At 37.4% G+C, this 19,184-nt stretch overlaps 1 protein-coding gene across 1 annotated transcript in view; it reads left to right on the plus strand.

The window, feature by feature from the left end:
* Positions 1-19,184, plus strand: part of VAV3 (vav guanine nucleotide exchange factor 3) — a 176,271-nt gene that overhangs the window by 112,586 nt on the left and 44,501 nt on the right. Inside the window, exons 18-19 of the mRNA XM_050901036.1 lie at positions 2,264-2,286; positions 5,407-5,452. Coding sequence (XP_050756993.1) covers positions 2,264-2,286; positions 5,407-5,452 — 69 coding nt within the window. The remainder of the gene's footprint in view (positions 1-2,263; positions 2,287-5,406; positions 5,453-19,184) is intronic.

A 19,184-nucleotide genomic window follows, 5' to 3' on the forward strand; every position in this document is an offset into this window, starting at 1 on the left:
TTAAAATTGTCACGTGTGAAATAACTGCTGGTGGATATCCCCAGACATTCATTTTTTCCTAAAAATAGAAATAAAGAGAAATGAGGGTTTTTTGCCTTTGTGTAACATTTGGAAAAAAGATCTCTCATGAGGAAGTAATTCACATAATTCAATACAGAATATTCTGAAATACAGGAATATTTAAACTGTAATGAAATAACAAGACAAGCATAAGTCTTATTTTTTGAATAGGTTTTTATGTGGAAATACAGATACTGGATATTTTTCTATTCCTGAAGTGCTAATAGTGAAGTCACAAATGGCATTTTGGTCCGCCAGTGTTGGCAAAGTTTTGGGCTTTCTCTTTAATTCAATTTCCACAACTCCCTTTTCATGAAATTTATTTTATGCAAATTATCAGGAGTATTTATTACCTTCCTGTGTAGTGATTTCTTGAATCCAATTATTGAAAGTTAATCAATGAGTTTCTTAATTATTTATTATGAAAAGTGTTGGGATGCTGCAATCACCAAATGGAGCTCATTAATCTAGTTGGGTTTGGGATATTTCCTAGAGGTAAAAATAATATTAAACAGCAACCATTAAAAATCAGATTCATTCATTCCCATTGGAGGACAGAATGACATTTCCATTTCATTTTTTTGATAAGAGATCTGCAGAACTAAATATAGGTCATTAAAAGAAAAAAGGGGAAAAAGAAAAAAAAAAATCCTAAGTCTGGATTTGAAGTTTTGGCCCACCTCTGCGAGTACTTACCTAAATGGCTTCCCTTCATGTCAAGTCATTTATAATGCTGAGATGAAACATTCAAAAAAGGTGATTTTTATTCAAATTTTGGCAAAAATTCTGAAAAGCGTATCAAATTGCAAAAGTAAATACCGAAATTGTATTGAATTTCAGCAGCAGTTAGGCAACTAATTCCCTCAGGCTCCTTAGAAAACCTCAGTAGTCTACCTGCATCTCCTCCTTTGGGGGCGGGCTTATTTTTCTTCTCTTTGCTCACTATGCAAATGCAAATTAATACTTTTGGAAAGGTTATAATCATAAAAGTGTTTTCTGCAGATGACAAGATGATGTGTCTTTGGTGCACTGTATGAGAGAGGAAATGGTGACTGAAAGCGTACGTGAGAAAAGAGCTCTGCCAGTGGTAAACAGGCTGTGCCTCCCCAGCCCGGCCCAGAGTCCTCAGCTGGCGTGCTTGGTCTCGGCATGCCTTATCATCTTTGCATAAAATGCTAGAAAGCCAAAGATCTTTTTTTCCCACACTTTACTATTTAATGTAATTTTTTTTTTAGCAGAACAAAATCTACTTGCAGTTAAAGCTTTTTAGTAGATTTACTGTGAATATGGCTTACTGTTTACAAGATATTACAGTAAAAATTTTCAAATGTGATGAAGTACAGACCAGGCATGTGCAGTTTGTGCTTTGCCTCAACAGCGTGTGCAGTGCTAGAGAGTGCATGCAGGTAAATACAGCTGTGTGTGCTTTGGTAAGGCACCGAACCAAAATCTAGAGTGCACCTAAATACCTGTTATCAGATTAGATATTCAAAGAAAAATGTAGAAAAATACCCCTTTTTGTGTCTTTTGTGATGTGTGGTGGTGTGTGTGTGCAGAAGTGTTATTGTCTTGACGCAGTCTTTCTGATCACCCACAGGACTTTGGTTTTTTTTTCTCATTTTTAAATAGTACAAGAAAATTCATAGCAAAAGAGGCAAATAAAACACCAATGGCTTCAGAGTCTGTGGTATACTAATGCAGTGCTGAATTGAACTTAAAGACACGAAATATAGAAAATTTTGAAGCTAAAGGTGTACATCTTATCTTGATATACGTTGGCATGCTATGAAAAGACAGAGACAAGAAAAGGTGTAAACTCAACTTGCAATGAAGAACTGTAGCTTTTGAATTCCCAATGAGTCAATATTTATAAAGTATTTTTGAAACATTGTAAAAGTTTATAAAGTTTAGTGGACTAGATTGCCATGCGGCTGCAGGAAAGTACAGTATAGCTTGCAGCAAGGAGCCTTTCCTGGCCGGCTCGGCGCAGCCCGGCAGGACCAATGAGCTGGGAGGAGAGCGCAGCGGGGTTTGCACAACAGGACCTGGCACAGCCCCGGGCTGCCGGGGCGGCTGCAGGTATCAGGGAGCGAACGACGGCAGCAGTGTTTTCTGTAATGCAACACAGCATAGACTGAGATTGCTATACAAAAAGCGTCCCATTTACAATCGCCAATAATGCCAATTTTTACTTATGTTTCAGAACACGGGAACCTGAAACACGAGGTAAGGATTCGTTTTCCTTTGCATGTGATGTTTGTTTTGTCGGTGACATAAGAGCTCCTTATTTACTTTGTGCACGTCCTGCTGGAGCAGGTATGTTTTTCTTCTGCGTTTAACAACAGATTTCTTTACAGTGGTGGAAAATAGAAGTTGTCTAAGAAACAAGGTATTCATAATTAAATGTATTCTGTTCAAAGTGTGAGTCAATTTTCAGTTGGTATGGCTTAATACCGAGAGCACTGGAAGGGGTGGAGATGTGTTTTTTAAGTTACAGGTAAAAAACATACCTTGCTTCACAACTGATATCTAGATCCTTACTATTTAGGACCAAATCTGGCAGTAGAGTAAAAGTAATCTTTTTTTTTTTTTTTTTTTTTTTTTTTAATGCTAGTGAGTTCTACTGGAGTAAAGTGCTAGTGTACCAATCTCTGCCACACCAGACTGTGAGGCGATGAAGGATTGGCAGGGCAGTGTTTGCCTCTTCATGTAAAAAGACTTTAGTTGCAGAGCTATTCAGTGATTATGGAGTTTATATAATCTGGAGAGAACCGTAAAATGGGCCCTGTACAGAGGAGCTACCATGGTGCATGTAGTGTACCTTACTGTCAGCCCAAGAAGGCTGCAAGCTCCCCTGGGTTATTTTCTCGCCAGCTCCTTGTGCCTCTCCACTGAAGTACAGAAGGGCATGGCAGTTGCGTTTTGTGTGCCAGTTCTGTCAAAAGAGAGGCAGCACTTCAGACGTAGAGTAAAATAGTTTCTAGTGTCTATTTTAGATCAGAAGTTTATGGTAATTTAACTGCTTAAATGACATGCTGGTATGAGCAACGTATGAGCGTCTATGTTACTTCTCTCCGTAAGCATGTATGTGTTTGATGCTATCACTAAAATGGGTAATGGAATCAGAAGGATGTTGTTGCTGACATGACTGGTGCAGGGGGGAGTTGTGTGCAGGGCTGACCACATCTGTGCTCTCTGATGTTTGAGCTGTTTCGGTGTCGCTGTGACCCCAGACGGCGGCAGGGGCCGGGTGAGAGGAGCCCCGGCACCCTCTGGCGAGCTCCTTGGCTGCGGGCCTCAGGCGGGCGCACTGGCTTCCTGGGGGCCTGGCAAGGGAAGGGCGAGGCGGCCGGGAGGAGCTCTGCGTGAGGAGAGGGCCGTGCTACCACAGACATGCCTGTGCCCGAGACACTGCTGCCTGCCCGCTCTCCTCGCTGCTCCCTCAGCCGTGCCTCCTGCCATGTGCTGCCCGTCTTTTTATGTCTCTGCCTAGAAATAGTAAGGGCACTCTAAAATACGGAAACTACAGCATGGTCCGTTTGCCTAACACTCTCCCAGTACTGCAGCTGACAGGCAGTGCTGGGGAGCTGTAAACAGATTGCTTACTGGGCCTTGTGGATGAGGTTGCCAGACTCACTAAAGCTGACTGTGGTGAACATACTGCGCCTGGATGAAGAAAATATGTATACTGGTTGTATCTAATCCCTCCCACCTCTTGGCTTCTCACCCCCTAGCTTGATTTGTAAATCTTTTTTGTGAGGAAAAAATGGCTTCCTTTCGGGAGCTATTGATTTGCTATTGGCTATTGAGTTGATCCAAAACACCAGGATTGTTTTCATTTTTACCAAGACTCTTGTTTAAGTGCCTGCTTTAATTCTCTCTGTGCAGAAGGAAACTTGAGCATAGATGAGGATCTGTCACTTTGGACAACATGGATTTAGATTTCATGTAATAAAATCTACCGGTACTCCAATGTATTTAAGGGTATTGAGCCTGTTTTCATACAGCTCAAGAATTATTTCCTTAAAATTGTTTTCCATCTGGTCCTTTGGTGTATATGACTTATGTTGTCAGAGAACTGTGGTATTTTTTTTCATTTCAGTTAAACATTTCTGTATCTTCCTTCATGCTTGCTTTTCCCACTCCTGCCCTTTTCCCTCTCTTGTGCAAATCTGCTGTTATTCACCACTCTGCATCAATCCTTATCAGCAATACATCCTCCATTTTAAAAAAATAACTAGGATATAATTGAGCCTTTTGTTCTTATTCAGTAATACTACTTTTGTTGTAGCAGCAGTTTTAAATTTTTCTTCTTCCACTGCAGATGAAACAAAACTTGCATCCTTTCTTTAATTAGAGTTGTGGGGTACAGAGAGAGTATGTCCAAAGACTCGAGTTTGAAAGCTGTTTTTAAACCAAGCTTTTCATTTTGCCAGCTTGCTACAGGGCTTAGTAATTTGGTTGTGCCTCAGGTTACTGCTTTCTGGCTTGCCTCAGTGTGTGTCCTGCATCAGCTTATATCAACTGCAAGTAAATCGGAGCAACCTAATTGTTCCCTTTGTTATGCAATATGCTTTTCTCTGCTTGGTTTGATTAAAAAATAAATGCATGAATCTTCATGCAAGCTACCAGTTAAAACAAGTTTGCAAAAGCAGATCAGTAGTTCACTGATATGCATTATTTCGCATTGAAATTTTCAGGGATCCATATTAAGTGTCTTGGAATATAAAATACATGATTTTTTTTTTTTTTTTTAAAGAAAAGTCTCAGTCTTGTCAGAGTTTCTGATTTCACACAGCTCTGGTTCATCCAAATTTAAAAGAAAGAGGCAGGCGAGTTACTAAATATATTTAAGTACTTGCCCAGAAAATAACAAAATTAAGAATTCAACAGGAAATTCTAGCTATCTTAAGTACAAAGAAGGAATAGTGAAAGTTTCTACCTTATTAAAGCAATGCAAGCAGCTTCGATACTTTTGTGTTTGTGGACATCATCTGGGGCAGATAATGCCAAACTGGATATTTTTCCACTATCCTATTCATAAATGATTAAAAAATAAATTTGTTCTTGGTATCAAAAGATGTTGATGTATGAACAAACCTTCTAAGGACTAAGAATCTTTTGAGCCTCGTGTCAGAAAAAAGGCGATATATGAAAAAACTGTCTACATTACTAAGAATATTTTTCAAAGTAGGATCTTTCTACAAGATGAGGATAATTGTGGTGGTGGTTGGGGGAAATAAGAAAACCAGCTTTGCCTAGTAGATTGTGGGAATGAAGAGAGTGCAATGTGCCTAGATGAAAACATGTTTATTCATATCCTTGATTTGTATTTTTGCTATGCAGAAACGAACAAATGGAATTAGAAGAAACTCTAGACACGTGGACCCAGGTTTGTCATGACTTTTTAATAGTTAAACATTAAATAAAAAGAGTGAGAAAGCTGTAACTCACTTTATCAAGTTGCATTATGAACGCTATTGTAATGCACGCAATGTTGAGAACTTTATTGCTAAAGTTGTGAAGGTCTAAAGCGATTGCTCTGTGATTTCAAATGTAAGGTCAGCTGATGGAACTTTCATTTTTTTTTTTTTTTCCTTGGTTTTTTACGCAGTGCTTCAGTTCTATCTGAAAAACAAAATGCCTCTGGGCTTTCAGTTAACATGACCCACCCTACTGTACTCTGCAGTTTTAAAAGAAATAACTAAGTGATGAAAAGCAGACAGTTGCTTATAAAGCTTAGATTCTGATCTGCAAAGTTGTGCGTATTCTCAACTCTCTTAACTGTAGTGGTGCTCAGTGCTTAGCTGTATTGAATATGAGTTGCTCTTCTAAAAGTCATAAACCAATTGCAGTTTTATGTAGGATTTCAAAGTGATTTTATTCTTCCTGTTAGTTTATAGTAGATACTTTGGTGGAATCATGGCAGCAGCAGCCCTTAAGAAAATTAAATGCTTGCTTATAGACTGTGTACTCAAGTGGGTGAACATTTCCTCTGGAGACCCATTATGTATCTGTATAAAATACTCAATGGTTTTCAGTGTAACTGTGTGATATTTTTAGTGTCATTTTTTTACAGTAATTACATTTCTGTCCTTTTTGTTTCTTGTATAGTTTAATTACTGGAGATTTGTTATGCAGATATTATTTGGAATAAAACTAAGCCGTGGATTATTAAATATTTCTAGATGTAGACACCTGAGAATAGTTGGAGTCAAACATTAAACAGGATGGCAACTCTATACACCACATTACAGCCTGGCAGAGCTAAGCACTTTTCAAAAAGTAGGAATGCTGGTTGTGCCACTAGCATTGCAGCTGCCTTGGCTCTGAAAGTCTAAATGTTGTAACTAGCTGAAGCAGACCACACCTTTCTTATTCGTACCTTTCACATGTTTTGGAACACGTATCGTCACTTTGTTCCCTCTAGCAAAAAAAATTGCTTCATGATACTCCTAAATTGTTCTGTGTGTTGTTGACTGAAGTAATTAAAGAAAAAAGAAAAAAATGAGCACTCTGTAACTCTGAAAATTAATAGTGTCAGGGGGGAAACATCAAGAATATCAATTAAATAATGCCGAAGAGGATGAGAATACTTCTTCCAAGTGGGACTGTTTGAGTTCTTCCCATTCAGTGGTACGTGTTGCAGTGAAGTGTAATGTGTCCTTGCAGAATGGTCCTTATAGGTCCAGATCTTTAAACATAGCTGTCTCATGTCGACTCCTAAAAGGTTGAGTAATTTAGCTTTGAGAACCTTTTGAGTATACTGGTGGTTTTACTTGCTGTTGAAGTCTGATAGAAGTATTTACATGATCTTTATATACAAGGATACTTTAAATTTAGTTTTTAATGAAGACTAAGTAACATTCAAATCACCAGAGTAATTGAATTAAATAGATATTTAAACGCTGTATGTAACCAATGCCTAAAATGTGGTTCTGCTCCCCCCCACCCCATCCATTTACCTACACAGAACAGTTCTTTGAGTTGTTGGGGTAGTCTTATTGAGTAAAGTTCTTGGTCCCTGTTATATTTTTGAAAGCCAGTAGAAATGCAGAACATCTGCATTATGTTTAGGTCCCTTTATTAGAGATATTGTTGCAGAAGACTGTCTTACAGAATTGCTTCTGACATTATAAATTTTTTTAATAAATAATAATAAGAAAGATATTACATACTAACATGCTCCATACGTATACTTTGTCAGTTTTCAAATGAAGTGAGCTTTTTTATTTGCATTTTGTCAGCATATGCATTCTGAGTCCTGCTTTAACTTGGTGGAGATAACTTTTAAAGACATGAATGTCTTTGGTAAACTCTTGGCATCTCTTTTGCATATTCTAAGTAATATTGCTCATCAGATTGCACGTTGCCTTGAGAGACAGAAGATGCTATCCAGAGAGCAGCACTTGTAAGAGATCAGTTATTTCAGGCATACATTACTGCGTTTATCCTAAGAGCTTTTCAAGAACACTAGCATATAAATCTCTGGAAATCCTAGCACCATGGTGCTCTTTTTGCTGAGAGAGGTAGTCAAAGTCAGAGATAACATTTAAATCTTAATGTGCTGTCTTTTTTTAAAAAAAGGAAAAAAAAAGTTTGCTGCCCAGACTGATTTGTTTTTAGGAGGTTTAATATGCTGCCGCTACCTGTGTTGCATGTTTTGGTGCTGAAGCATGGGTACTAGTTTAGGAAAGCAGGCATTTGTGGTGAATCAATAACCGGCACCTGCAGTGTCTAAATATTGATGGAGTTTGATATCAGCAGTAAAAACAATTATTTTGGGCTGCAAGTATTTCAGCACAAACTGTTCAACATCATGTTCTGTCTTGTCTCTTTCTGTTGTCTGTCTTTGGCTATTTTAGTAAAGAGTAATGAATGCGGGAGGCATAACGTAGTCAAGTTGATGCGTTGTGCTTCTCTTTTTATGCTTGTTAGAGCCAAATTCAACTTCTAATGACACAGCTTAGCTCTGAATGAGAAATCGTTTAAGTTTGAGGAGAAGTACTGCGAGTAGAAGGATGGTCTAAACAAAACAGTGTGAGGATACTGGATTAAAATATTTCTTGTCTTCTGCTAGTAAAGCTCAATGATGGAGGAACCTGTCTAGCTGAAGGACCCTAAAAGCAATGAGTTGTTCATGGCTGTTTCATTTGTTGGTTGTTTTTTTTTTTTTTTTTTTTTTTTTTTGAGTTGGGTTAAAAGTTTTGACAGTGACAGTTTCCTCCGTGAGATTTGCTTTGTGCTGAATGGGAAGGAAGGGTAGAAGGAAAAGTGATTAATGGATGATGAGGCAGAGAAATTCCTGGGAAATGAAGCAGTCATGAGAAAATAAATATGTGCAGAAACTGTACAAAAATAAATGTGTGCAGAAAACTGTACAAGTGAAGAACAAATTGGAAATCGAAAGAAAATATACCTTTGTCTTTTATGCTGTGCGCTATGACTTCAGCCTGTGGTCAAGTTGCAGATAGCCTCCTGAATTGGTCTATCTACTAAGTTTAGGGGAGACAAGTTTTAGATAACCTTTCTTTGGATTAATTAGCAGATAATAAAAGCCATTGAGAGAATGAACCTTTAAATGCATCTGCACCTATAAAGCCGGGAAAAAATTGGTCTGGAGTTTACATTTTACTGTAGAACAACATGATTCTGCTTAAATGTATTTGAGAAGTGATTAGATTGGTGTCAGTTTTTGCCTAGAATGGGCATATGGAGTGATAATTATATAACATTTTTTTTTCCTTGTGTAAGGAATGTCATGAAAACTTATGCATGTGTTTAATTTTAAGCATGTGATTTGCACTATTGACTTAAATGACAAATGGGCCATTCATATGTATATTCATAAGCATAAATTAAGGCTTTGTATGTTTTCTTGAGAAGGATGATGCAATCTGACCAATGTTTTAAATAGAAATAATTTTTGTAAGTATTTTAATAAGACTAAAAATTATTTTTTTTCTCTTTCGCAGCTTTTGGAATAATACAGTGTATGTTTGCTATCTTTTTATTTTTTTAACGGTATAAAGAGTCCAAATGTGATAGATTCACAGCTTAGTGTTTTTAAAACTAGTTTTACCCTAAACACTTCTGCTAATATAAACATTGGAACTTTAATCTCTAGAAGTGTGAAAGTATATTTCATATCAGAAGGATAAACTTGGTAAAAATAGAACACTAGAAGCCTTATATTTAAGATTCATTGCAGATTAAACTCAAAATCTGATCTGTGAAAGAATGTCACTGAGCATGTTCTGACTTCTTAAATAGCTGATTTCTTCATAAGCATGGATTAAATCTTAGAAAACCTTAGTTCTGAACTGAGGGACAGAACCAACAAGTCTTTTCCCTTCAAAGAAAGTAAAATATTGAGTGGATTTTTTGGGGGGGGACACAATATTAACACGTAGTGTATGGAGTGCAACAGCTTGGGCAAAGCTATTTTTCAGCCTGGGAGTTCAAAGTCCAAATAGGAATTTTAAAAAGAGGTATTTGTGTTGCTGGTTGATATCTGGTCCATACTTGCTTTGTGAAGCAATCTGGTAATATTGATTTTACACAGGTTATAAAGAAAAGGAGCTGAAGAGAATAACTGGGTTTATGGCCTGAAGTATATATGTTAAAAAAAAAAAAAAAATCTGTGTAGGGAGAAGTACAGCATTGGAGATATGTTTGTTTAATTAGCCATAGTGGGAAATGAGCTACTGTGTTCTTCATATTTTGTTGAAATTGGATTGTGGAATCTTTTAACTAGGTTCTGTCATTGTCATATGTGTTTGATTACTAAGCAGTGAAACAATATTCAGATGTTTGTGTATTGTGGTAACGATTGCATCTAGTCTTCGTAGTAAAAATTAGGGGATAGTGTAATATTGGCAGTTTAAATTTCCTTTTCAGTTAAGAATGAGGTATGTTAGACTGTGAGATATTTCAACAAATTCTGACACAGTGTGCTCTGTGATATGCAAGAGTTGTGGTTTAACTCCAGCCGGCAACTCAGCACCACACAGCCACTCGCTCACTCCCCCCCGGTGGGATGGGGAAGAGAATCAGAAGAGTAAAAGTGAGAAACCTCGTGGGCTGAGATAAAGACAGTTTAATAGGTAAAGCAAAAGCCACGCACATAAGCAAAGCAAAACAAGGAATTCATTCACCACTTCCCATCGGCAGGCAGGTGCTCAGCCATCCCCAGGAAAGCAGGGCTCCATCACGCATAACGGTGACTTGGGAAGACAAACGCCATCACTCCGAAAGTCCCCCCTTTCCTCCTTCTTCCCCCAGCTTTATATGCTGAGCATGATGTCCTATGGTATGGAATATCCCTTTGGTCAGTTGGGGTCAGCTGTCCCAGCTGTGTCCCCTCCCAACTTCTTGTGCCCCCCCCCCAGCCTCCTCGCTGGTGGGGTGGGGTGAGAAGCAGAAAAGGCCTTGACTCTGTGTAAGCACTGCTCAGCAGTAACAAAAACATCCCTGTATTATCAGCGCTGTTTTCAGCACAGATCTAAAACATAGCCCCACACTAGCTCCTATGAAGAAAATGAACTCTATCCCAGCCAAAACCAGCACAGCAAGTCTAACTCTGACTTCCGTTTCAATGCCACTCTGACCATATGCCCAGCCAAAAGCAAAATCTGGCTCAAATTCAAATGCTGGGATATCCCAGCCTGCAGATAATTCTTTGCCAAGCATGTAGTTGTTATAGATAAAACTGCTCTCTTTAACTGAGAATTTGAAGCATGTCTCATTTTCTTGTCTTATGAACTATCCAGGCAAGTCCTTGGTAGTCCTGATTGACTGTTGTCTTTCTTGTTCAGCCCCATATAGAGAATACCCAATTTCATGGATAAGAAAAGATAAACTTCTGCAACATGAAGCCCAGTGCTGAAAAACTGGCATTCAGGAATTTATTTCTCTATTTCAGCAATGGAGGCAGCTATCTGTGATTCTGGCTGCATCTCTGGTGGTCCATTACTAACTGGCTGTCAATATTGTTGAGAACAAGAATTTATCTTGGTTTTAAGCCGCAGAAAAAGGTCTACCAAAAATAAAAAGCCAGTATTAAACAAGCCCCCAGTATTTAGTTTTCTCATGAGAAGTGAGGAGCTGACTGACGTCACTAATAGTATCTCCTTATTATGACTATCAGCATCAAGATGGATTAGACCAATGTAGTATTTTTTTCCTTTAGTAAAGGAGTTTCTGTGTATAGAATCAAGAAATACATTGATAGGTGTTTTTCTGAGACATTCGGTAGTGTTACTTAATTATTTTTCCTGTTAATAAAATGTAGGAGTGAAATAGCAATCCCCTTTTAGTAGTTCTTGTCTTTCCTTTCAGACTGAGTAGAGCAAACCATTACAGGCCATTTGTTTCTGCATCTTCCCTCAGGACCTTGCTCAGAGTCCCACAGGCTTATTTCTTTCTCTGTTAAATATCTATGAAAAGCTTCTGGGGGAGTTGACGTGACAGCATGAACTGAAGTACTAGAGTATACGTAAGACATTCTTTTCAGCTTTAGATACTGTTTACATTGAACATAACCATGGGTTTTAGTGGCTGGTCAAAATGAATGTGTACATGAAGGAGCAGCTGACTGTAAATTAAATTGGGGAAAGCCTGAAGTAATACTGGAGAAAAGAGAAAAGTTTCACAAAACTTCCTCTAACGAAGAGTTTGTTGTTTGATAAGTTTGAGGTTTTTCCCACTGCTTACTGGTATGGGATAACCTAATAAGGTTCATAGTAGTAAAACGTCCATCACATCCTGTAACTGACCAGGAGACTTGGAGACTTGCTGCATGCAGACTAACCAGAATGACCTGCTCATTTGTCCTTTTGATTTAATTTTTGTGATTTCCTATTATAGATAAAAATACAGCTCATGGCATAAAAAATGCAGCCTATATGGCTTTAAAAAAAAAAAAAGAGAGAGAGAAATTACTATGTTAGAGACTTGAAGGAACTCAAACATCTACTTCTCTTGGAAGTAAAGTGTGTCTAATAATTAACAATCATAACAAAGTATATATAGTTTTGCGTGTTTTCCCTAGAGATAATTTTGTGGTATTTGTGGAGCATTAGATTTGCTAAGTAACTAAAGACGTCTCTACACAGTAATGTATTAAGCTACAGAACTGAAAATGAGCTTTGATTATACATATATATATATGTATAAAACATATATATTTAACTTTTGGGTGGGTTTTATTGGGTTATGGATGCTTTTTCCTTCTCTGCACAGCATCTAAACACTTTGTTCAAGGTGCATATAAAGTATACAGTGCATGTTTCTCGGAATCTGTGTGAACCAGGTGAATCGCAGGTGAGAACTGGTTTAACAGGGCAGCTAGGAGTGTGCTTGCTGCAGAAGGAAGACTCCTTAGCAGGATAGAGGCAGTACTGCTTGCTGACGTGCTGTATAATTCTGAATGTTCTGGAGTCCTTCAAGGACTCGGATTGCAGCTGTAACCTGACCAGCTCTTAGTATTGATAGATGTGTTTTAACATGTTTTACATCATGTGGCTGGAATGCTGTTGGGGTTTGAGACCAGAGTTGGTGAATTGCTTTGTGGTCACCATGTTCTGAGGAATAGTTGATGGGACAGCTTCTTCCAGGTGGACCTCAGCAACCGTGAATTCAGAGATACACTGAATTGTGTGACCTAATTTGTGAGATCAAATTAATTTATCTCAGATATTTATTAAAAATACATGCTACATTCAGGATATTTGCTTTTTTTTACTACAGTGCTAATGCTGTGTGCTGAGCTATTGTTGCTTCCCAAAATAAAGAATTCATCTTTGTTGTGATACAAGAAAGAACATGTCTAATGTTTTGCACCAAGAAGTTTTTCACTAATGGATTTCTGGAAGGCAAAGCAGAGTTTTGTCTTCCAATGAAGCATTTCAAATGCAGTTTAATAATTTTTATTTGGGTTGTTATATTTTAAATTAAAATTATTTTTACATTCCTGTTGGGGAGAGGTATTTTGAAAGGTGCCTGTCCCTTTGGCATCTCAGCAGTGAGCTAACACTCAGAGAAGAACATAGCCTTTAGCCTTTTCTTTTAATTAAACATCAGAAGACCCAGATGCCAAAGGGTGAAATTTATTTATTTTGTCAAACTCTTTCATCCTTGTCTGGATGGATTGCAAGATGAGTTTGTAGTTGAGTAATTTAGGCTCTTTTGTCTTATTGAATGTGTTTTTGGGACTGTGTCTGTATCTTGAGCAACTAACATTTTATTTTTCTCTTAGAGAAATAATGGTGTTTAATACATGCTCAGCATGTATTAGCATAATTTTTAAGGTGAGATGGGTTAAAAATCCTACCATATCTTTCTCTTTTTCTACATAAAAACACTCTCAGCATGGACTGTTCTAAAGCAAAATGTCACTATTTAAAGATAACTACAAGGGAGTTGGCAGGCAGAAAAAAGGAAAAGATTAAGGTAGAAGTGGACAAAATGGGCATACAAGTATGATCAATAAAACAAAAAATACACTGTTTTGCATTTTATACACACAAAAAAATAGTACAGCACTGTTTAAAAAAAAAAAAAAAGGAAAAGACACGTGCAGAAGTCATACGGCCCAAAGTTGCCTTTAGTTACCATGGCAAGCAGAAGGGAATTGCATGGTATTTTGCTGAATTTTATTGGGACTTAGAAATCGCATATTCATCTTCAAGGGGAGTATTGCATTTACCCGTCTGTTTTCATATCTGATTTTAATCTTCAGGGTACTGTCATTCTCAGAAGGCAAAACAAAGATAATAAGGCAATGAATGATTAAAAATAGTCAAAAGTTACTGAATTTTAACAGTACTCTAAAGCATATGGTTTCTTTTTTTGTGGCTCACTCATTTAACTAAATCAGTATTTGATCACTACTTCAAAGTAATTCTCACACAAAGAATTTGGGAAACATTGTAAAACTGAAAGCAGCCATCCCATGGGAGAAAAAAGACTGCTGAAAATTCACAGAAGAGAAGCTCCCAGAACTGCCTTTGCCTTCTGCCTGAGGAAGGTTTTACAGCTTGGTAGAAGGGGCCAGAGGCAAAAGCCTGAGAAACTGATGCTGCTTTTCAGGAGTTTTTAATCTGCTCACCTCTTTGAGCTTCCCAGAGAAGAGAACAATGAGGCTGAGTTAGGCTGCAGGCCAATCTAGCCCCGGATCCCTTTTTCAACAGTAGCCAATTAAATGGATGCTTAAGGATAGAATATGGGGTAAGATGTTGTGGTACTTCCCCCAGTACCTTGTGTTTTTGTTTCTTAGCTCTTAATTTTTCTTCCACGTATTTTCATTACCACTTTTTGAGCCAGTCTAAAATCTTGGCATTCACAACATCCTTTAACTGTTACTTTCATAATTAGTTGTGAATAAAGTACTCTTTTTGTTTGTTTTAAACCTGCTGCCTATTTGATGCCTCCTATTTTTTGAATCAAGAAAGTGAATAATAAATGAAGAAATAACAAATACTTTTTCTCTGGTCACTGTCTCTATGCCACTCATGAGTTGTCTCTGTCATATCCCCTCCAGTCATCTCTCTTCTAGCCTGAAGAGCCATTTTCTGCTTAATTCTTCTGATACAGAAGCTTTTCTGTACGTCTAACCATCCTGTTTTCTTGTCTGCATGCTTCTACGTCCAAGAGTGGTTGGTCTTTCTATTTTTGTGGTCTGCTCCAAGAAATTTCTTAGCATTGGTACACAGCAGAATTAGATTATGATCTTAAAGAACTGATTTTAGAGAATACTTAGCGATTACTCTGAGATCAGTTGTCTATATGATGGTGGCTGTTTTAGAGTGCATCATCATGTATGAATATTAAACCCCTATGTTACTTTGTTAAGTTACATCTTACATGAAGTTATGATCAAATGGCCTCCAAAGGTTCTTCCAGCCAAAGTTATTCTGTGATTTGTAATCCTATTGTACAGGCGCTTCAGTTCATGAAATCTTCCTTCAATTCTTTGCAAGTAGTGTTCTTTTTAAAGAAATAATTTTGCACCTTCTACAAGACTTAATCCACTTTTACTCGCATTTCAATACTGCTTATTAATTTTTTGAACAATGGAAGTCCAAGCATGGATTCCTTTGGGTGACCCTTTTGGAAACCACCTTCTATTTGAAAAAATATTACTGTTTCAACCTTTTACTTCCTGTCTTTTGCTGCTTATTTGTCTGGGGGGAGCTTTGCCTCTCATATTGTGAAAACTGGAAGAAACCCTCATAGTGAGTCCTGTTAAAATTATTTTGCTAATCCGTATTAATATATAATCTTGATCCTCATGTTCATTGTCTACTTCAAAGAACTCTAAACAGTGTCCCCAATTTTCCTTTAAAAAGTATTTTTAGTCTTTACATTATATTTATCCATATATTTGCAAATTCGGTTTTTATAGTAGGCTTTACCAATCTGTCTCATACAAACATCAGTTATCTGTGTTGGGACATCTACTGATTACCACTGAGTTGCTTTAAAACATTGCTTTCATACTTAACCTCCTATTTCTATGGTTCTGAGGCTGTTTGAAGAAGTAGGTTGCAGATTACAATTAAACAACTCAGCAATTTCATATTTGAATTTATTTAGTACTTGGTCTTTCCAAGTAGTGACAGTATAAAAATTGATCTGATTGATTTTTCAGTAGAATCAATTCATTCAACCCAGTTGTTTTAACCCTTTGATGTGATTTATCCAGGAAAAAAGGTAAGATACCTTTATAAGGGATTCAGAGAAAGCACTTGAGTTCAGCCCTCACTGCTGCTCTTGCTGACCTGCAAATAAAGAGAAGACCTGTTCAGTCTTGCACTTTTCATAACTTGCGTTTCTTAAGCTTCAGTGTGTAATAGGGAATCAAATAGTAACTTCATTATCTGATACCTTGAAAATGTGCCTCAGTTCCACTAACCTTAGAGGTTATTCTTTAACCAGCCCATTTGGAATAGGAGATGTGGGGAGAGGAGAGGGCATGAGGCACTATGTCTTTTAGTTCAGATGATAAAGCAGCATGTTTACTGTTCTTGGATTTTTTCCTTTATTAGGTTTGACAACAACAAATTGCATGAAATATGATAGAACAACAAAAGCTATATGTACGGATCACAGCTTTCCTTCTAGAATAACATCTCACCCCTGGCAGTAGCAGTCATCTTGCAACTAGCAGTGGTCATTTTAGTACAGTGGAATTCACGTAATGCCACTACATCATCTACAATTTAAATTGGGTTTTTTTTTGGTTTTTGTTGTTTTTTTTTTTTTTTCTGTAAGACCCTACAGGTTGCCCTATAGTTTTCCCCCTCCCCCTTTTTTGCTTGATCATGGGGAGAAAAGAGGATAAAAAAGGAGAAAGACTCAAAAGGAAAAGAGTATGAGACTTAATGATGGAGGTTTAAATCTCCAACTGCTCTTGTGTATTGTGTGCTGGTTTTGTTATTTGTCCGTTTCTGGTGGTATTGATTTAAATCCTGTAATTGTACATCGCTCTGCACATGGCTCAGGCATCTGAGAAACATTGAATGATCAACTAAGCTGAAAGAGCTGATGCTGGGATTTAAGTGCATAAGCGGTATTCTTTGTGAGGGCAGCATTGTTGCGAGAAAGAACCAACTCTGGGTGTTTTGCTGGTGTCGGTTTGATCTCTGGTGATTCTTTGATGTAACTACAGGCTGTTGCCACAAGGTGTGGTGCTTTTTCCTAGCCAGATGTTCCCTCACTGCCCTTTCTTTTGAATCTAATGATCATCTGGTCACAGGGCTAAGTCACTTCAATGAGATAATGGAAAACTAGTCATGGGAGGTGGTGGTGGTGGCGCTGGGGAAATAAGTGATTTTCTTTGATTGGGTTGCTGAACCAGCTCAGTCCTGAGGCTGCACAGTTAGTGGGGGTGCGACAGAATAGACTCATCCTGGGTTAGACAGAACATCAACCCATATCCTTTATTGCTTTCAGGTATGGTTTGTGTCCTAACAAATTACCCACTGTTTGCTGGAGTATATAATCTACATTCAGACTGGAAACAGAAAATAGAAGGAGAACCTTCACTATTGGGAAGATGAATATATGAGGGTTTTCTTGGGGGAGGGAAAGAAACAAAAAGATTTTAAGATTGAGCCTGCTTATTATGGCAGGGCTGACATCTTGACAGGTGACTGGACTTGATTCCCATCTTTATTGCCTATGATAATTTACCGGTAACCTCTTGATTTTGCAACAAAGATCAAGTGATCATGGATGATTATATTGTATGTTTTCACTTTTATCTTTAAAACAACACCCTTTTACTGTTTCTTATTTATTCATCATGTGATCCATCTTCAAGTTAAGGACTTATTTATATGTAAACATAGAAAATCAAGCTATTTAATTTTTAAAACAATTTTTAAAATCTGTACCAAAAATTGAAAATATTTTTCTTTGATAAGAAGGGAGGGAGTTTGCAGAAACTTTAGTGCACCGAGTAGTACATAATTTTTGATGTGCCAATCCTGCTAGAAGAGAAAGGATAACTTCTAAATGAAGGCAGTGAGATCAGATAATATGTAAGATATATACATTTTTATACTCAGTGGATACTTAAAATGTGGTATGAATGTCTGTGTATAGGTATATTAACTGAATGAGGCTAGGGATACTACAAATTCATGGAAAAGCTGGAGGTATCACAAAACACTATGCCTTTTGGATTTCCTAGAAGTTATTTGCATAGAGTGCCAATGCTTCAAATATGCAAAGTATGCAGCATAAAAACAAAATCACAAGTATATATTATTTAGGGATAAACAGTTTTAACTACATTGCGGTAACAGTGAAATACATACTCATCCTTTTTTACTTTTATAGCACAAATATTTTGTAATGAAGGCAAGTTTTATTCTCTTTTCCCAAAGAAAATAAGTTATTCGCTGTAACCTATACAAACCAGAAATCAGTAGGCATACTTTTTGAAAGCAGGTTTGTTTCAACCAAAGCAATAGTGTCTTTTCGTTGCTTAATATAATGCCATAATTCTTGGCAACATTAATCTACAGATGCTTCCATGCAAAGAAGGTCTATACGGCCTGAAATTTTTTTGCATGTAGGTTAAGAACTGTCAGTTAAGAAGTAAAAGAGGTATCTGCCGTAATCAGGGTAGAGGCCACAGAAAAGAAAAATTGCTTGAAGAGGAAGATCACAAGAGTGTTTAACTTGAAAAGCTGAAGGATTATGTAGCATTATGAAGAGGGTGCGTGCAGGCAAGATTATTCTGTCATTTGCTGGAACCTGCCTGCTTTGCCAGGCATCAGCCGCTTCCCCTTCACGTTATGTAATAATTTAAAACTCCTCTCTTGCCAGAGAATTTATTTCTTGTAAGTAGCAGAAATGGAGAGTAAGGTCTTTTGTCTTAGAAGCAAATGTTATTAGTCAATACTGAGCACAAAAGAAGTTGCATGAAAGATAATTTAATTTTCATTTTTGCAATGCTTGATGAATAAAATCTCAGCACATTTTCAACAATGCATGTTTTTAAATTTTGTTTGAGACCTGTGAAAGATTCTAGGTGGCCTAAGTGTGTGTTTTCATGGGTTATATTGTGCACAGTTACCGTCTTGCTGTCCATGATTATTATTTTAGTGTACAGTATCTGTACACTGAAGTGTACAGTGTGTTCAGCAGGATGACTAATTCCATTTGTGCTGAATAGACTTGTTGAAAGGTAGGGCTGCCTCCTGTCATGCCGTGCTTTCAGGCACACTGCAGGTGAGATTTGACTATCATGTTCTTACTGCAGTATATTTATTTTTTAGAAAGGATGAAGTTTATGTTTGTTTATACTTAATTGACCAAGTTCTTTTCAAAATTATTCAGTCTGTGAATGCTCAACAACAGAAAAATGCCTAGGGCCTGTACAAGTTTCATGACCTTTCTCAGTATTAAATTCAGTTTCCAAAGTGGGGCTTTTGTTCTCAAGCCTTTTTCCTTTTACTGCTTGCTGCAGAATCATCCCTGGGCAGGCAGAAGATAGTATTAAAAATGTAGCTTAAAGTGATTACTTCTGTGGAATAATGGATTTTTATCTTCCAAGATTTGTCCCTGTTTTTCAGAGCCTTTTGCTGTATATAATCTACTGCTGTCTGGAC

This window comes from Gymnogyps californianus, chromosome 8 (genome assembly GCF_018139145.2).
Source record: "Gymnogyps californianus isolate 813 chromosome 8, ASM1813914v2, whole genome shotgun sequence".
Lineage (NCBI taxonomy): Eukaryota > Metazoa > Chordata > Aves > Accipitriformes > Cathartidae > Gymnogyps > Gymnogyps californianus.